Here is a 20,597-nt window from a genome sequence, read left to right as displayed (position 1 = left end):
CCATTCAGTGTGTCAAGCACATTTGCACATTTATTGCCCTCATCATGCTCAAAACCTTCCCTCTCCTTGAGCCCTGGCATCATTAGCTCCTCATTTTTGCCTCTCACTCCCCGCTGCCCCCTCCCTCATGAACCCTTGATGATTTATAAATTATTATTATTTGGGGCGAACCCATTACAAGGATCTACGTATAACCCCCTCCCTGGAGGACGGACAACAGAAAAGTGGGTGAAGGGAGACGTCGGACAGTGTGAGACAAGACGGTCACTGGACAGAAGTCGATTTTGTGGTTAGCAGCTGAATGCTTCACTACGAGCCCCAAGACTCGGTCCAGAGCTCGGACGGGGTGTTCTTCGGTGCACCAATTTAGCTGTAGGAATCAGGACAAACAACTTTGTCTGAGCTCTGGGGAATGCATGTACAAGATAAAGTGGAGATAAAGCCCGAATAGCCCTTTCCTCAGCCCAGAACGTCAGGAAATGCTGGCCTTTGGTGAGTGTGAGGTCTTAAAAGGGATATCTGGAGCCTGAAGGAAAAGATAGAGAAAGTGTTGGTGGGGGTCCTGGTGTGCCTGAAGAGATTACCAGATCACAGGCTACACACATCCTCAGGCATTGTTAAGAGGTTGTTATCTCAATCTTGACTCCTTTCTGCAGCCCTGGAAATCCCAGGGCTGAGTTGATCCGTCCTGCTAATTGGGACTGGCTACCACACCTGAGGCAGAGCAGTGAGGCAAAGGGCGGCTCACCCCGAAGCTGGTGCTCCATTCAGCCTGCTCTCCGAAAGGTTTCCAACTAACCAAACCAAACTCTCTGCCATCGAGTCGATGCCGACTCGGTGACCCTGAAGCTGGAGAGCCCTGGAAACCTTATGGGGACAGTTCTACTCTGTCCTATGGGATCTCCCTGCATCAGAAGCCACTGGACGACGGTGGGTTTGGCTTGGCCCAAGCTTACTTACTGCAACTATAGAAAAGACAAAGCTCGAGAGTTTGCATGGGGTGCTCAAAAAAGTTCGGGGGTCAATGAAACGAAGAAGTCACCACTGTGGAGTTGACTCGATGGCAACCGACTGGGGCCTGAAAGTAACAGGCGTCCATGATCTCATTCCCTGTCTTGTACTCTCTTTTCTACCTCTCAGGAGCCCTGGTCAGCAGTTCGAAACCACCAGCTGCTCCGTAGGAGAAAGCTGAAGAAAGCTTTTCCACAGGGGCCTCTAGCCTGTTCTGTAGGGTTACTATGAATCGGAACAGACTTGATGGCAAAGAGTTTGGCTAGAGTTTTTGGTTCCACGCTTATATTTGTCTTTTCCTCTTTTTTTGTGTGTATGTGATTAATCACATCGCTTTAATGATGTTCAACTTGTAACAATGAAAATTACATCCTGCATATCAGATAATTACATGACGATTCGTAACAATAACAAAATGGCAGTTATGAAGTGGAAACGAAAATAATTTTATGGTCGGGGGTCACCACAACATGAGGAACTGTATGAAAGGGTCGCAGCATTAGGAAGGTTGAGAACCACTGCCCTAACTGCAGACAGTGGAGGGCAAGCGCTGTGTCTTCTGGGCCACTGTACTGTACTTCAGCAGAAAACTGACTACGTTCTAGGCCGAGGATGTCTGCACGAGGCACCCCACCTCACCCCCATATAGCACTTCTCACCTCATACTGTGTTTATTTGCATGTCCATCTCCTCTTTCAGACACGGAGTGGTATTGTGTTTGGAACTTAGCAGATCTGAAAATGTTTATTGAATCGAGTTCGGTGGAAATGAATGGATGGGTGAAAGGAGAGGGGTGGGAAAAGCTAGCAAAATGGGGGTCACCGGGAGGTACCACATTTTGTCACACAGCCATCCGTTCCAACCTGACATGGATCATTATATAAAAACCTGGAGAAAAATAATGCTGGGGCATCCAGGTCTAGACTCTGTTCTCAAACACACTGCCTCGGCCTCTGGTTACTCTCATAGGTGGCACAGGACATGGGTGAAAGGCCATCGCCCAGAGCCATTTTATATGACTGGTTTGTCCAACTTTTAAAAATCCGGTACTTGTTTGAGGACGTGGCGTTTGCATCAAAGGCGGGGAAGGGGGTTGCAATGAGGACACACTATGCAAAACAGCTTTGGGCCTAAGGCGGAAACCTACCCGGACTGCCAGAAGAACAGATACTTGAAGAGCATCTCTACGTTTTGTTGTTGTTTGTGTTTGAACATAAAAAGACTGGTTTGCAGTCTATAAGCCAGATAGAAAATGACCAAGGATGATTCTTGCAGAGGGCAGTATTTCTGTGGGAATTACAACAGCTCATTTGTCTCTCACCATCACCCTATAAGACGAGACAGGTCCTACGATCATCTCTATTTTGGACGTGATGAAATCGAGGCACAGGGAGGTAAAGCAATGGTGTTCAAGGTCATCGAGCTCGAATTCAAACCCAAGCCGGCTGGCTCCATTCAGCAAAGACCTAAGCTCTCGTTCAGGTGGCAGGTTTGTGCGGCCTGGGAGGGAAAATCAATGGCCCTTTCTGAATAAGCCCCGCATTTAGAGAGGAGGACAGTTACATGACAGGGACTCCCGTCCATGCTTGACTTATTTCACTGATTTCTTCCTTGCTCTTAGCCCGCCAGCTACTCATTCAATGCCCATTTTAAAAACGACAAAAAGTCCAAATCGAATGAGGGACAGAGGCTGAAAGGGTTCCGCCCAAGGATTGAAATGGAGGCTGTCGGAGCGTCTTGGTCTTGCCTGGCAGTCAACGGAGGATGAGGGAGCTCTGAGCTCCAAGGGATGCCACGAGAGTACAATGAAAAGAATGGATGTAGAGAGGCCTCGGCGAACAAGTGCGAGGGACCAGGCCTAGGCGCTGGACGCTCTGCAGGAAAGCAGTCTGATCCAGGGCCCCCGTCCCACGGTGCTCGTCCCTGCCCCTCCTCCGCCCAATACCCACAGGGAAATCTGCGAATCGCTCGCTCGGGCTCCTGCGATCTTGCCCTCAAACGCTCGGCGGAGCGGCCGAGCGGAGACTAGCAGGTCCGCGCGCGAGCCAGAGGCGGGGCCTACCGCCCCGATCCGTACCGGGGGCAGCCCCCCGCACATGCGTCTTGCCGCGGCGGCTTCAGCTGCCCGCTCTCGGCTGCCAATCTGGGCCCGCGGCGCGCTCGGGACGTACCAACGCTTGGTGGAACGCGTGCGTGCCAGGGGGGTGGGGGGTGGGGCGACGTAAGGGCGCTCGGCGAGCCCGTCTCCTCGAATGAAAGGAAACAACCTCCGGCGACAGTACCCCACTCCCAGGCGCTGCCGGAGAACCGGGCCGACGGCTTTCTCTTTCCCTTCATTGGCGCTCCCCTCCCGCCGCCCGCCCCTGGGCCCCGCCGGTGAGTCCCCTCAGAACCCCGGGGCCCCCCGTTCTCTGCCCGGCGGGAGAAGACAAGGATGGCGGTGGCCAGGCCGCCGCCCCTGCCCGTTGTGAGGGGGACTCTTGGTGGTCTGGCTTTATTGTCAGGGACCCCCAAGCGCCGCTCGGCGGCTCCGGGCTGGGAGGGGAGCGGCTGAGAAAGTGCTCTGGAGGCGGCCGGGGGAGCGGCGCCCTCCCGCCTGGACTTCGGGGGAGGGGGCGCAACCTTCGTTATTTTTTTTTTCTAGAAACAAGGGGGAGGGAAAACAAGGTTTGGGGGTCGTCGTCTGCGTTTCGCTCAAGACATATTTGGGAAGGAGGGAGAGTCCTCGTCGTTCGGGTGGCCGAAGGGGTAGCTTGACGGAATGAGGAAAAAACTCCTGGGGGGGGGGAATGTGTGCGGGGTGCCACTGAGGTTCTGGGGCGAAGCTGAAAGGGAAGCCAATTCCAGGGCGAACTCCTGAGGGGAAGATGGGGGCGGGGGCGGGGGGCGAGCCGAGGCCGGGAGCTTTCCCGGGTTCCGGAGGCTCGGGGCAGAGGACCCCCAGGCGCCCCTGACTGAGACTGAGGAGCCCAGTGTTGGAGCGGGAGAGAGTTTTGCGAGTTTCCCCCCTGCCTGCGCTGCGGGGGCGGATAAATAACGGAGGGGCTCCCAGGCGCCCCCGGGGACGTCCCCTGGTCTGAGGAGCGACGCCAGGCTTTGTGAGCCGTTGGACATTTCGGTTCCTTTTGAGATTCTAAATGGGCCCAAGTTGATTACGCCTCGACTTTTTTTTGAGGGGGGGGGGAAGCTGTTCTCCCCGGCGTCCGAAGGAACCTCAGGGCTCCTGCCCTCCCGGTCCAAATCGTCATCTGCCGTGGGCTTTGCAACAACTGGAAGATTCCTTCAGTTTCCTCGTGAAGAAGCGCCCAAAGCAGTGCGAAAGCATGTAATCTTATCGTGCCACCGAATTCAGGTGCCCTTCCGGTCCCTCTCTCGCTGGGGCTCCCGCTCTCGCTGGAACTTTCCTGCCAGAAATCCGACTTCTTGGGGCGATCTCCCTGCTAGACTTGGATCTGGAGGTTTCAGCCGGCTGGAATGTGGAATTTTTTTTTTTTAATTTCCGGAACTGCAGGGGGGTGGTGGGGTGGTGGTATTTGTTTCATTGGTTTTTGTTTTTCTGGGAAAATGATCTTCCAGTTACCAGGCATGGAATGAGCTCTTGAGTTGGCCCTTGAGGACTCGCCTTAGTGTTTCAGGGTCTTTCTACCTTGGTGCTGCAGGGCATCTTGGAAAATCAGAAATGCGTGGTCTGCTGCCGCAGAACGAATCTGGCTTTTATGGTTGTTGTTTTTTAATTTTTTAATTGTGTGTTTCTTTTCTAAAGACATTTAAATTCTCCCCACGCTGTTATCTTGGCCTCTTTATTTCTGCTCTGTAACGTGGATGTTTTAGGTTCCTTTAAGGAAAAGGCTTCCTTGTTGGGGAAAAGCATCCAACTTTGATCTCTGCTTGCCTTTTAGACTAAAAGTAAGACAGCATCACTGTAGATCGTTTGGAAGCCCCTTTACATTGGTCCTTGGAATGCCCTTATTCCGCTTTGCTAGAGACCACAAATATAACAGACAGTACTAGATAAAAATCTGTCTTTTATGATAAAGACCTTTCTACAGAGTCATTGTTTCCATGATGTTCTGCACTTCATTTTACAAGGAGGCTGTAAAATGTTTTTTAAAGATTTTTCTAGAAAGATATGCGTAGATGCGTTATTTTGATTTCAGTGGAAAAATCCATTTCATCATTGCACATTGGGGAAAGTTTTTCATTGGTTTGGTGCACCTTTTGTGCATGGCTCGATTCAATTTACATATGAAATTTCAACTGCTTATGGAAAAAAGACACCACAGTATGGTTGTGTGTCAAATAAAGTATCCCTCAGCTCCCTTGTGGATTTTGGGGGGGTCTTTGGTAGGTTCTCAAAATTAGGAGAAGGCAGTGTACCTGTTTATAAATGGAAAGAGGCAGAATTAATTGCATGTGGATAGATTTTTTTGGAGCTACTCCTTTCAGAATGATTTTGAGGAGTAAAACGTTCTTTTCTTCTCTAGGAATTGTCTTGGGCTGATACCGTTTTCCTAGCCAGCGCTGGGCTGCTGTAAGGATGCTTGCACAGATGAGATTTTATAGCGTGCCATCCTTTCAACTGGCCCGGCTGACCAGGGGAAATGTCTGATGTGTTACAGTGGGTTTAAAGTGCTATTTTTTTGCACAGCTGCAAAGAAAACTAATTTGGATTTCAGATAGCAAGTTTTTGCCCTATTTATGAATTTTGATATTTTGCATAGTTGATGCTGGAGATTCTGGTAGCTGTACTCTTAATAAAGCAGCTGAACACATACTTGCCTGAGCAAATGCAAACAAACTTCCCCTTTTGTTTCTTTGTTTTGTGTGTGTGTGTGTGTGTGTGTGTGTGTGTGTGTTTTCTTTCCCTTCCATCCTAAAAGCATTTGCTGGTTATTTTCAGTTTCCCAGTTTAGGGCCAGTGCTATGAATACCACACCATTACAAAGTATACCGTGCCTTTTGAGAGATGGAGGTATTTAAAATTGTAGTTAGCACTGAGAGTTGTTTAAACTCATCAAAACAGAAACTCTCAGGGCCTTTGAAGTTTCCAGTTAAGAAGGAAAACTGAGGTATGCATAGATGAGAAGACAGCTGCATTTTGACTTCACTTCAAATGCTGACTATACATCTGAGTTTTTATAGTGAAGAATGTGCAATGGTTTGTGAAAATCACCTTGCTGGCACGCAGCCACTGCTGTTCTTGTTGGTGAACAAGTGCTTCGCAGAAAGCTACAATGTAAAAAAAGAAAGGAAAAGAAAAAAAATCTACAATGTAGTGTTTGGAAGTCAGTTTTTTTCAACTGTGTTATGTAAATGTGTTTGAATGTATCCGAATGGGCAAATAATTCCATTGATTAATTTTAAAGCACCTATTCAAGATTTTGTTTGCAATGTGTGTTGTGAGTCCTTGAGCTGTGTAGCTCTGTTAATTTGGGGTGCCTCCCAAATCAAATGACTGATTTTAAGGGTGTTTGTTTAGTAGTCTGAAGAACCCATGTTGAGAGTGATGATAGAAATCTGAAATCTTCCATGTTAGAGCTTTTCTTCCTTTGTTTGACTATATACTACCAGTAACTGTAATTTCACTAGTTTAAGTGTCATTCAGAAGATTTCTTTCATTTACACCATATTCCTAATTTAAGCATGTAAGTTATTGCATTTGGAAGATCACTATCAGTTTGCAACTTTCAAAGGCAAAAATGTGGAGTAAATCTTAGCATCAGATAGCATAGATATTTTATCATCACCTCTGTTTTTATTGGGTTATTATTAGAACCTTAATTTTTTTCTTAACTTGAAAATGCAGTAGAGAAGCAAAAATTTTAATAAACATAGATACATGATATATTTAAACTTGAAAGTTAATTTTAAAGTTACACAGTCACAAATACATTTATTTTCACTTTGTTAATATATTTCAATATGTGAACATTAAGAAATTGTGCAGTTAGAGAATTCTGTTCTCTCTGGATTTTCAGTCTGGATATTGTATAGTGTTTTAAATAGTCTTGGCTCTGCTGTTAGACAAATCTTTCTTTGCCTCCTTGAGGGGGAACCTAATTATGCATGGAAAATATTTTCTATCTTATCAGCAGATGATGATGTACTATCATACACTGTACATTTTTCACTTAGCCACATAAAAATGCTTCCAATTGTTTCACATTTCCCCTCATTTGAGAACAATTCATTTTTTCCAGTACTTTAGTTTAAAAAAAATTATATACTTTTTCTTATGACATCAGTTTAGGTTTTAATATTAACTTGTTTGTAATAAGTAACCATTTAGAAATCTCTATTAAAACCTAGGCCAATTATTAAACAACTTATATGAATATGTATAAACTGGTTTTCAAGTGAAATTAACTCTTTTGTTACCCTTTTTTATTCTCTGTAGCATTTTTTGATAAAGTGGCATTCTAAAGGCAATTTTAAAATCATGTCAAGCTCAGTTGAACAGAAAAGGGGGCCTACAAGACAGCGCAAATGTGGCTTTTGTAAGTCAAATAGAGACAAGGAATGTGGACAATTACTAGTATCTGAAAACCAGAAGGTGGCAGCACACCATAAATGTATGGTAAGTATGCTGGCAGCAACCAGAAGACCTGACGCACTGAAATCTTAATAGCCATTCCTGAGTCCTCAAAACCTCAGTTACGTTTTAAGAAATTATTTGTCACTAGTTCTATACTGTTTTAACTAGAATATGCCCTTTAAATTTTAGCCATCGTATTCACTGTTTTACAATGATTTATTCAGGTGTGAACCGTAATTTTCTTTTTTGATGTAATTTATAGCTCTTTTCATCTGCTTTGGTATCATCACACTCCGATAATGAGAGTCTTGGTGGATTTTCTATTGAAGATGTCCTAAAGGAAATAAAAAGAGGCACAAAACTGGTAAGTTGGTATTTCTGCCTCTCAAGGATAAAAATTAAGGAGGAAATTGCTTATTTCAGAGAGTATGTTGTATTATTTAACTGGGTATAATTTTAACTTGCAGTCTTTTTTTTTTAATCTCTGAACCAGCAAAAGTAAATCTGGGTTTAACGTATTCACTACCCAACTAAAAAGGAATGAATCTTTTTCAGTATTTTCTCCAGAGAGCATTAACTTTTTGGAGGCGGTGTTTACTTAGAGAATGAGCGCTTTGCTTAACTTGAGTGTTTTGTGTGCTAAGGTCTTCATTCAGGTATATTTCAGAGGGTTAAGTTCTGATTTGTTTGCACCTTCCATCATAAAACAACTCATGTTCTGATAAGTGAAAATGTTAAGGAGGAAAATGTTAGTCCTCGCCGACGACCATGGTGTTTCCCTGTGGACCCGCTATGTACTGTAGCATTTATGACTTTGGGCGTCTTTCAGTGAATTTCACAGGCATCGTTCTGAAGCCAGCTAAAATAACGTCCCTGTTCTCTTCACTACCAGAAACCAGATTGGCAAGGTATTAATTATATTGCTCTATTGGCAAAATAATGTCATCTCTCTTGGCATTCGTGACACATTATGGTTGATTTGGGAGCACTCAATTAAATGAAAGGTTTATTTTCATTTTTCTCAATTAAGCTCTTTATTGTTACGTACACCCGAAACTGTACCTTCAGTAACTTCTGTCTCCAGTGTTGGATTATTTCATGGATGAGTTTGGTAGAGAACATCTGTGGACAGTCTTAGGCACTGAGTAATGTCGTATTTCACAGAAAACCTGAGCTGATGGCCACTAGGTGAAACGGTGGTGGGAAGATAGGGGCTATCATCTTGATGCTCAGGAACAATTTCTTTTGAACAGCAGTCCTGTAGTGTTAAAAAAAGCAAGCCCTAGTGACTCAGTGGTGAAAGCCCTCCGCAGCTCAGGAGAGCAGCAGTGGCTAGAGCCTATCAGCCACTCCACAGAAAAAAGGCGTGACAGTCTATGTACATAAAAATTCCAGCTTCCGAAGCACTGTGGGGCAGTTCTACTCTCTCCTGTAGGGATGCAATCAGCCGGAGTCGACACAATGGCAGTGGGTTCAGTATCAGAAAAATGCAGCATGAAGAAATATGAATACCAAGATAACTTTTGAGATTTACTTTAGAATCGGAAATAGTCCCAAAGCCTAGCTAGGATTGATAACTGGTATAAATGAGCATTCCGAGGTCGGACTGTTTTTGTTACAGTGAGACCTTTACTGTGAAAATGCTTATCTTCCCCATGCCAAACTGTAGCTAGCAGTCCAAATTGGCCTTTTTTTTTCCAATGTGATTTTTATTTGCTACTTCTCATTTTCTATGGTGTGCTGATATTTCCCCCCCAGAACCAGAACAGTGTGCTTTTATTTCCTAGTCCTTAACAGCAAATTCAAATAGAAAGAATGCTATTTACTTGAAAATGGTTGTACTGTAACCCTTACAGCCCTAGTATTCATTCCTTGGCATTATGGACTTTCCTGGAAAATACTTCTATATCCCGACTTGTTACTATTATTTTGTCACTTGGTATGCTGCTCTTGTTAGAACAGGAGCCGCTTTGATACCTAACTTAAAAAAAAAATCATTAGGGGCTCATACAACTCTTATCACAATCCATACATACATCAATTGTGTAAAGCACATTTGTACGTTCATTGCCCTCATCATTCTCAAAACATTTGCTCTCCACTTAAGCCACTGGCATCAGGTCCTCATTTTTCCCCTCCCTCATGAACCCTTGATAATTTATAAATTATTATTTTGTCATATCTTGCACTGTCCAACGTCTCCCTTCACCCACTTTTCTGTTGTCCCTCCCCCAGGGAGGAGGTTGTATGTAGATGCTTGTAATCGGTTCCCCCGTTCCACCTGATACCTAATTTTTAAAGACATAAACACATGTATTTTAGGTCGGCTGACTAAAGAAACAAATCCAGTGATACTCATAGTAAGAAAGAGCTTTATATCAAGGAGTAATTGTATACCAAGAAAGCATCTCAGCCCAGTCCAACTCAAGTCCTTAAATCCAATACTAGTCCATAAGTCCCTCTTCAGACTCATGGCAACCACATGTAATGATCTGGAATGCAGGAAGATCACAAGACGGTGGGTGCATAGTCACATGAATCCAAAGTCTGTGGAAACATCCATCACAGGACTCAGCAACTCTCAGGGGTCAGGGAGCAGGAAAAATGAAGGCAGAGGGAGAGAGAGGTTCCCAGGGCCCTCAAAGAGGCACCGTCCATCAAGACTGATTGACAGGTTGGATACCACCCCTACACTTTCGTGTATCTCAGTTGACCTAAAACTATGTAACCACCACAACATGCAATGTCTAGTTTTAAAGGAAGCAATAGCACATGTCTGGCGGTACTGATAACCAGTAGAGATTTACTTCAGTTGGACCCATTTGTGAAGAAGACTTCAGAACTTTGCACCAGTTTCACTATTATAAATTGTTTTGATTAATTTTTAATGTTACTGTATCAGGAGTTCGTTTTCTTCCCAAGTGAAGTATATTGTAAATCATTAAGTTTCTTAGTCTAGGGAGTGCTTTAGGAGCATAAGCTATGGGAATAGGCTTGGTTTGGGTTTGAATCACAACTCAGTCACCCACTAGCTGGGTGACCCTGTGCAAGTTATTTACTTCTTTAAGCCATGTTTATCATACCTATGAAAAGGGGATAATGACAAATCTTACCTCACAGGGTTATTTACCAGCATTAAAAGAGATTATTTAAAGGATTTAGCATGGTGCCTGACACACAGTTAGGTCTTGATAAATGGTAGGCACCATTGTAATTATTGTTCTTTTGATTTATAAGTAATAATAATAAGAACTTCATAGTATCATTGAGAAGGATCAGGTTCATGAAAAGCATGTAGGGCAGGGATGTCACAAGGCCTGTTTTTAAAAATAATAACAACCCTGTCACTGACACATTATGTAACCTGGCATAAGTCATTAACTTCTTTGCCTTTTCTCCAACTATAAAATAGAGATAATATTTAATCACTGCTTTTTGAACAGTGGTGTTGCGTGGCATAAAAGTGGTATAAGATATTCAGGGTTTCCTTTAAAAAGTGTTTCTGAAGCCATTTTGAGGCTGTGGGCATCTAGCAAAACAGGAGAATTCCTAAGCCTGGCTGTATAATTTTGCCCCCCACTTCCCCCCAAAATGTTAGAATTAAAATAACTTGTATAGGGAATAGGAAGGTAGCATTTATATGTTCAACTGTGAAATAATGTATTTATCCTTTCAGCCATTAGTTTTGTTTCTTCCACCATAATGGTTTTATATGAAGTGCTGTCAAAATTCCAGAGTTTCGTTTTCTTCGTTACTTTTCACTCTGTAGCTTTGTCTAAGCAATAAATGACCCATAAATCAAATAAGAAGGGCGCAAAAAGTGAAGCATTTTATATACCTGATAATCTCCCTATAAATGAGATAATCAGCCACCCTAATTGACTTTTTAAGGCAATTTATCCTGTGTGCCTGTTTGCCCTGGCTCCTGTTCATGTGGGTTCCTAGGTGAAAACTGGATCACAAATACCCATTGAAGAATCATCGGAAACAGGAGTACTGGTCCCTGAGTGCTTCTAAGACAGATTCTCATCTGTCTGGTATTGCCTCCTAAGGGGTTCACTTGCCTCCAAGAAAACTTTAGTGAGATTGAGAATGATGGTGGCAACAAGTATACAAATGTGCTTGACACTATGGATGGATGGATGGATTGTGATAAGAGTTGTATGAGCCCCCCAAAAAATGATTTTTTAAAAAAGTATAGTGAGATAGTGAATGATGGGGGTAGTGCCGAGTGGAGACCCAAAGCCAATTAGTAGGCCACTGGAGATCCCCTTGCAGAGGGGTCTCGGGGAGGAGACGAGCCAGTTGGGGTGCAATGTAGCAACGATGAAAATAGAACTTTCCTCTAGTTCCTAAATGCTCCCCCCTCCCCACTATCATGATACGAATTCTACCTTGCAAGTCTGGCTAGACCAGAGGATGTACACTGGTACAGATAGGAACTGGAAATACAGGGGGGAATCCAGGGCGATGATCCCTTCAGGACCAGTGGGGTGAGTGGTGATACTGGGAGGGTAGAGGGAGAGTGTGTTGGAAAGAGGGAACCGATTACAAGGAACTATATGTGACCTCCTCCCTGGGGGATGGACAACAGAAAAGTGGGTGAAAGGAGACGTCGGACAGGGCAAGATATGACAAAATAATAATTTATAAATTATCAAGGGCTCACGAGGGAGGGGGGAGCGGGGAGGAAGGGGAAAAATGAGGACCTAATGCTGGGGCCTTAAGTGGAGAGGAAATGTTTTGAGAATGATGAGGGCAATGAATGTACAAATGCGCTTTACACAATTGATGTGTGTATGAATTGTGATAAGAATTGTATGAGCACCTAATAAAATGATTTTTTTTAAAGTATAGTGAGACGAGGCCAGCCCTTGAAATGAAAGTGTATATAGATGACCAGATGGGTCCAAGTCTGGTGACAATGGCGGTCTGAGTAGAACAAGTGGTGGAGGTGTGTGGTTTCTATGTTCTTGCAGCCTTGGCAGTTTTCTGAGGTTTCACGGCAAGGGTTAGGAAGGAAAGCTATGCTTCATGAAGATACTGGTGGCAGTAAATATATAGCACCAAGATGGACTGGGGAACACAGGTCATAATATGAAGGCTTTTCTTATCTCAAAGCCTTATTTTTGCTGTTTGGACAGATCTTTTTTTCCAGAACGATTTCTAGTCCTGATTGAAGAGAAGCCATTTGGAGATCCTGTATCTATACCATCTACTCTGATTCTCCAGCCATTTCACCAAGAAACGCATGCCCTCATTTTGTTTTTTAAGATCATTCTATTGGGGGCTCTTACAACTCTTAAAACAATCCATACATCAACTGTATCAAGCACATTTGTACATATGTTCCCATCATCATTTTCTAAACATTTACTCTCTGTTTAACCCCTTGGTATCAGCTCCTCTTTTTTCCCCTCCTCCCACCCTTGTGACCCCTTGATAAATGATAAACTATTATTGTTTTCATATCTTACACCAACCGCTGTCTCCCTTCATCCATGTTTCTGTTGTTCGTCCCCCTCAGCGGTGGGTGGTGGTGGTGGTTATTCGTTGATCATTGCGATTGGTTCCCCCATCCTCACCTTTTAAAGTGTGTTTAAGGAAACATTTGATTCTATTTGAAGAAATACTCTTTCTGAATAAAACTAAATGATTAGAGCATTAGAAGTCCCTGCATTGGGTAGGTAGTAGTCTAATTGGTATCTGTCAGATATATCATACACTACATTTAGCCAGAGCTTAGCTTCTATAACTCCAACAAAGGTTACCTATAAACTTCCAAAGGGAAGATTTGGGTTTGCCTTATTCTTCAGTACAGCAAGGACTTGTGATTCCACCCTAATAAGCTAAAGAAGAACCATTGTGTAACACTCGTCACAGTTGAGAGCTCGCCCTTGTGTAGAACTCCTTTCTTGATGCAAAACCATTTATTCTAGGTCTGTTTCCTTTCATTAAGGGAGGTAGCTTTTCTTTATTAAAATGAATGATCTTTCATGTACTTGCTGACTGTCCTCTCACTCATAAACTTTCCCTTTTTCAAATGGAATACTTTTCCTCGTGTTTTATTATGAAAATTTCTGAATATTTTTCCTACTTTATTTGGAGTTGTAGAAAAAGCCCATGTTTATCGGACACTTAACATTTCCTACATATGGAGCTTAAATATGAGTACTTGAGATATATGCTCCCATATAATCCTTAAGAGTAATTCTGTGAGGTGGGGAAATACTCATTCTCATTTTGCAGCTCAGAGACGTTAGCTAATGTGACTGTTCGTAGCACTTTAAGTGGCAAAGCTAATATTTGACTCTAGTATCAGTGGACTCCAAGATCAGAACTTTCATATAGTTTAATCTAATCTAGTCTAATCTAGTTAGACCAGACAGTCTTAAGTACCCAACCAAAAATCGCATTTGAAAATATATGTAATTATTAGAGCTGAGTCATTTTCAAATAAAGATGAACATCATAGTGAATTTAGGACATAATCTGACTCCTGGTAGTATGTTCTGTTCAGAGCATTCTCTTGTTACTTTTAAGGACAAAACTGCGTACATCCTATGTGAGAATGTTCTGATCCTTGATTCTGTTTTACCCTCGAGATATTTTGGTTGCCTTTGGGGAAAAAGCCAGCTCTATGCAGTATTTATTTTGCTGTTTACTCAGTACCAGTGGTGTGCTTGGTACCCAAGAGAAACAGGGTATCTGGTTTTGAGAGTTTCTTCTGGGCAAGCCATGATCCCACACATAAGGTAATCCATACTATATACACCATTTGATTCTGTGTGGGAGGAATCTTGCCCATTTAGGTATTCAGACTGCTTCCTACTGGCCAGGGTTTTTATTAAAAGAAAAAAGTGAGGAGGAAATGAATCTAGGAAATCGGCTAGCCATGATCAGGCAAGGGTCATTAAGCCCAGTAGTAGATTAGAAGATTAGTGTTAAGGTGAGGATAAGTAGTGGGTATGAGTAAGGGCAAAGGAAGATTGTTTTTCAATGACAAATGGAGAGAAGGAAGTATAATGATGGTAGCATTCTTGTGTTAGTCTGCTCTCCATAGATGTCTAGTGAACATCATAAATTCAGCCTTTTTTGAAACCAGTCTTCATCATCTGCTGATCCTGAAACCTTTCTTTGCCTTTATCCACTCTTTTCTTCCACATCTGTCATGCTGATTCTATTTCTGGGGTATCTCTTTCTTTTCTTTCTTAATGCTATCCTGTATCCAGTGTTTCTCTTCCAGTCTTTCATAATATACGGTAATGTATTATGGTAAATGCTTGACCTCTGCTTTTAAATGCTAATATTACTTTCGGATTCACACCTTTAATGTTTCCTTACTACATACATAATAATCTCCAAATGCCTCAGTCTGCCCTTGAGAAGTTGTATCTTAACCCACCTTTTCCATCTTTAACTCGTGTTCTCTCATATCCCCCCTTCCCTTCACTCCAGGGCATCCCACTTGTCTCTCAGTTCCCTAACCTCCTCTCCTATCCACACCACCATTTATGTACGGACGTTGTTCATCACTGCATCCTAGTAGCTTTGTACAAGGTTTTGACCTCGAGACTGTGGACCTTACACACTTTTCAGGCCTGGAACTGAACCCACCCCATAGGATCAGATCTCAGCCAAACAGTAGAGTGGCTTCGAAGGGGAATAACACCCAGGAAGAATGTACTTGTCAGTAAATCAATCATATGAAACCAAAAGGGTAGCATTTGCCCCAAACCAAAGCTCATAAGGCAGGAAGGGGGAGGAACAAAAGACAAATGGAAATGGGGAGCCCAAGCAGGAAGTGGAAAGAATGCTGTTAAATTGAGGGGATTGCCACCAACCCAGGAAACATAATGTGCATAAGTTGTTGAATGGAAAGCTAACTTGCTCTTAAATATTTCACCCAAACCACAATAAAAAGTTGAAGGGAGAGGGGAGTTCTTTTTGACGTCCAACTCAAACTCCGAAGTTCACCTCTGCCATAGAATTTAACCTGTATGCATTGTTTTTGTTAGGAATCAGCATGCTTTTCTTTCTGCTGTCTTGTAAACTCAAGAACAAAAGAAGTTGTCTGCTCCCACACAGGTTTACAGTCTTGGACAACTCAGTGGTACAGATGTACTTTGTCCTAAAGGTCGCTATGAGTCTGAATGCACTTGCTGGCAAGGGAAGGCTTAATGCTTGGAAAACACTTAGTGTATATACTCGTGTATAAGCCGAATTTTTTTTAAGCACATTTTAATGCAGTTTTTATGGTAAAATTAGGTGCCTCTGTTGATATTCAGGTTGGCTTATACTTGAGTATATATGGTAGTATAGCTCTTCATGTTTTGTTTGCATTCAGTAGAGTTAAAAATAAATGGCAACTCACTAATTGATTGAACTTGAAGGAGTGGAAGGCTTCAATTGGAAAGTAGTTAGAAGTCTCCATGATGAGCTAAGTGTAAATGGGCCAAAGAAGTCATGATACAGTATGAAAAGGGAGGAGAGGAAGCTCAAGGGAAAATTAAGCTTTTTTTACTCCAGGATGGTAGATAGCAATGAATGTCTGATAGGAAGGTTTTCTTGTTTCTTTAACTTAATTTTCCCAGTGTTATTCTTTGTTTCTTCAACTATTGCATTGGCCGCCTGCCCGCCCTCCGCCTCCCCCCAAGAGTATCTGGAATTCATGTATCTGTCCGTTTATGAAATACTTAGTATCTACTCTTTGCCAAGCATAACTTCAACTTAATTCTCCCAGTGTTAATACAGTGTTTCTTCAAGTATCACAAGAAATATGGAAGACAGTTACCTGGTCAGCTGATTGGAGAGATTCATATATGTGCCCATTCAAAAGAAGGATGACCCAATAAAATGAGGAAATTATCAAGGAATATCATTAATATAAAATGCAAGTGAAATTTTGAAGATGAAAAAAAAATAAAAAATTAAAAAAACAAACAAAAAAAAGAAATTTTGAAGATGATTAAAAAATGCTTGCCTCAGTACATTGACTGGGAACTGCCATAAATTCTTTGCAGAGTCAGAAGATGATAGGGAGAAGAGAGCATTGTTGATGGCAGATGGATCTTGGCTGAAAGCAGAGAGAACCAAAAAGATGTTTACCTGCCTTTTATTGACTATGCAAACACATTTCACAGGAATTCTAGAACACTTAATTATACTCATGAAGAATCATAGATCAAAAGGCAGTTGTTTGACTTGAATGAGGGTATACTGCATGGTCAGGAACAGTGTGTGTCGGGGTTGTATCCTTTCATCATATGTATTCAATTTGCATGCTGAGCAAATAATCTGAGAAGCAGGATGATGTGAAGAACACAGCACCAGGCCTAAAGGAAGACTTATTAACAACTTGACACAGTTGACACAGACCTGCTTACTGAAAGCAGAGGGCTTAAAGCCCTTAATAATGAAGTTCAAAGACTATCTCCTTCAGTATGGATGACATGTCAACATGAAGAAAACGAAAATCCCCACAACTGCTCCAATAAGCAACATTTTGATAAATAGAATACTGAAATTGACAATGATTTTGTTTTCTTTGCATCCACAATCAAAGCCCATGAAAACAGCAGCCATGCAATAAAAGGATGTGTTGCACCAGAAGCTGAGATACCACTTTGAGAACTAAGGTGCCCCTAGGCCAAACCACGGTGTTTTCATTTGCTTCATGTGCATGTGAAAATTAGAAGACTGAAGAAGTATTAATGTATTTGCATGATTGAATATGCTAATGGACTGCTAGTGGAGTTAAGTCCAATGAAATTCTCCCTTAGCAGGGAAGATGGTGAAACTTCATCTCACTTACTGTAAATGCTTTTTCAGGAGGGAACACTACCTGAAGCAAGCCCTCACTTGGTAAGGATCAGTAAAAAAGAGAAAGACCTTCAGTGAGGTGGTATGACCTTGGCTGCAACAGTGGTCGCAAGCATAGTAAGTACTGTCAGAATGGTGCTGGACCAGATAGTGTTTTCATCTCTTATATATAGGCTTTCTATGAGTCAGAAACATGTAGAGGGCCGCTAACAACAACACAGTCCTTTTAGTTCCATTTGTCGCCTCATGCAAGGCTTAGTTCCTCTTTCATCAGTGGGTTCGCTCCCTGATTCTTTGCTTATGTGACTCAACTTAACCTTGAACCAAAAACAAAACAAAACCTCCCTGCCAATCAAATTGATTCCCTTTAGGGACTCTGTACAGGTTTCTAAGGCTGTAAGTATTTATGGGAGTTGCTGGTGGATTTGAACTGCCAACCTTATAACCAATACTAACAGTTCTGAACTTACCTGAAAGTGCTACCAGTACTCCTTAACTTAACCTTAAGACAACCTCACTTGTAACTTTTTTATAGAGATGCCGTACAAAGATCTGTAATAGGATGGGGGCTCCTTTTCCAATGTCTCTGGTGTGGTGAAATTACTCAGTCTATTGTTGTCAGGTGCCACATGCCAATGACTCGATTCCGACTCCTAGTGACCCTGTGTGCAATAGAGCCAAACACTGTTCCCTTCTCACCAGTGTTCTGTTTGAGTCTGTTATTGCAGCCAGTGGGTCAGGCCATCTCACCAAGGGCCTTCCTTTTTTTTCTCTGCCCTTCCACCTTACCAGACATGATGTCCTTCTCCAGAGCCTACTAGGTAGCAAGTTGAATAGAAGGGTGAAAGTAAAGGGAAAATTATTACCAACAATGAGTTTTTCATCTGTGTTTTAATCAAGTTCTTGAAATTAAAATGTGATCAGGATAAATTTGAAATAAAGAAATTATATATACATCCATGTGTGTGTGTGCCATTTCCTACCATTATTCTTAACAATTTTTTGTCAGGTTAACTTTTTTTTCCCCCCATTTGAGAAAGCCATGTTGTAGTGTAGGCATAGTAATATATAGCAGTGGACAATCATTCTGCTTAGAGTTACGTTGAGTCTGTGGCAAATTGGAGAGCAAGTATTTCGTGTAAAGGGTGATACCATTTCTCGGGTGCAACCAGCTGGTGCCTTGTGTTGAAGGGTCTTATTTTCCCATTAGTCCATTTTTTTTCTCCAAGAGAAGGCCTCTTTCTTTTCCCATAGCTAGCTAGCTAGCTTATTTATTTATGTATTTATTTATTTGCACCAGTTACCTGTCTGGTTTCTCAGCTTCTTTAATTTTGTTTCTTTTGCTCACTTCATGATTCTCAACCTTTTTCCAGCAGGGCTGATCTGGTCTTGCATCCTCCACCTTTATTTCTGCCTCTGCTCATTCGGTGCCTTGTCCACTGGCTTGTTCTCCCTCATCTCACCTTTCCAGAACATAGTTCAGACGGCTTAAATCTCTGTCTAGGAGTATCTGATGGTAATTACAGTAAAGCCACAGCTATTAGAAATATGACCGAAAAAATGCTCCATAAAATATTTCAATATTTAGTACCAGAGTAAGCTCACGCTCAACAGATTTCTTGGCCACTGCTTTAGGAGGCATTCTGTGTTAGTCTTCTAAGAAATTCAGTCTAGTAGGAATTGATGGGTATAATCTACGCATTTGCAAAGATAATTAGCCACCTAAGGGAGTAAAATGATTAGAGCCTAAGTTAATGCTATATATCTGAAACCCCATAGGAGTTCAGGGACAATCATTTATTTCAGAGGTTGGACTTTGCATTCCTAGGTGTATAAGCAAATGTAAATTGTACATTTGGTTTTACTATGGTCAAACTTGCTGTTCTTTGTTCTCGATTGACATATGACTGACTGCTTGTATTACAGGAAAACTGTAGAATATAGATCTTGCAAATTTTGATACCTAGTTCTACCCCCCCACCCAGAAAAGTAGTTCCCACTTTCTGAAAACATTTCTTACTGATTTTATCTTACTCTTTCTTTCATTGTGATGCACTGACAATGAAAAATAGTCTTTTTTCACTTGAACAACAAACTATTGGTTTTAAATTGCTATTGTTACCAGATTATTTGCAAAGTAGATCTCACCAGAGTAGTTCAGTCCATTTGTTTTAAGCATATTTGAATTTATAAACAGCTAACAACACTTTCAATATATTTTATACAGTACTTTTGATTTTCTTGGCACTATCCCCAGACTGAGAGGTGAGTATTAGAAGCCTTTGTTCCTGATAGGGTTTTTAAAAATAAAGATTTACATCTAAGAATTTTTCCCATTATAGAAAATTATGAAGAAGAAAAACAGAAATAATTTCCAATCCCACCATCCAGAACTAACCACTTCTAGAATTGTGCCATATTGACCTCTCTCTATTTTCCATGAATGTATGTTATAAAACATTAGAGCTCATAGTACACAGAATATTTTGTCCTTGCTTCATTTTTTTCACTTCACATTACACTTAAACCATTTTCCAGGTCATTAGATGTTCTTTGAAGAGAACAGTTGTAGACTATTCCTTCCTGTGGGTATGCTGTTGTTTTTGTTAGGTGCCATTGAGTGCGTTCCAGCCCATGGCGACCCTAAGTACAACCAAATGGAACCCCCCCCCCCCAGTCCTGTGCGATCCTCACAGTTGTTCCTTGAGCCCATTGTTGGCAGCCACTGTGTCGATCCATCTCCTTGAGGATTTTCCTCTTTCTTGCTGCTCCTGTACTTTACTGAATGCTTTGTCCTTCTCCAGGGATTGGTCTTGCCTGACAACCTGCCCAACAAAGTTGGTAACTTGAAGTCTCTCCATCCTTGCCTCTACGGAGCAATCTGGTCATACTAATTCCAAGACAGATTGGTTTGCCCTTTTAGCAGTCCATGATAGTTTTGGTGTTCTTCTCCAGCACCACAATTCAAATGCACCTTAGTCCTCAAAGTAATAGCCTTGCTTTTCAGTACTCTAAAGAGGTCTTGCATAGCAGATTTACCTGATGCACTGTGCTTTTTCTTTTTTTTTTTTAACATTTTATTAGGGGCTCATACAACTGTTATCCCAATCCATACACACATCAATTGTGTAAAGCGTGTTTGTACATCATTTCTCAAAACATTTTCTCTCCATTTAAACCCCCGACATTAGGTCCTCATTTTTCCCCTCCCTCCCCGCTCCCCCCTCCC

The 20,597-nt window shown here is 42.2% G+C and overlaps 1 protein-coding gene across 2 annotated transcripts in view; it reads left to right on the top strand.

Annotated features, from left to right (window-relative positions):
* Window positions 1-3,263: 3,263 nt before the first annotated feature.
* Window positions 3,264-20,597, top strand: part of PHF6 (PHD finger protein 6) — a 46,002-nt gene continuing 28,668 nt past the window's right edge. For both annotated transcript variants that reach the window (XM_004715365.2, XM_004715364.2), the window contains exons 1-3: window positions 3,264-3,387; window positions 7,409-7,588; window positions 7,809-7,910. In XM_004715365.2, the coding sequence (XP_004715422.1) occupies window positions 7,451-7,588; window positions 7,809-7,910 (240 nt within the window). In that variant the 5' untranslated portion in view covers window positions 3,264-3,387; window positions 7,409-7,450. The remainder of the gene's footprint in view (window positions 3,388-7,408; window positions 7,589-7,808; window positions 7,911-20,597) is intronic.

Source organism: Echinops telfairi, unplaced genomic scaffold (genome assembly GCF_000313985.2).
Source record: "Echinops telfairi isolate 266 unplaced genomic scaffold, ASM31398v2 ScPeMD7_20;HRSCAF=75, whole genome shotgun sequence".
Taxonomy (NCBI): Eukaryota; Metazoa; Chordata; class Mammalia; order Afrosoricida; family Tenrecidae; genus Echinops; species Echinops telfairi.
The sequence above is the reverse complement of the archived record's forward strand: the minus strand, read 5'-3'. Positions and strand labels throughout refer to the sequence as shown.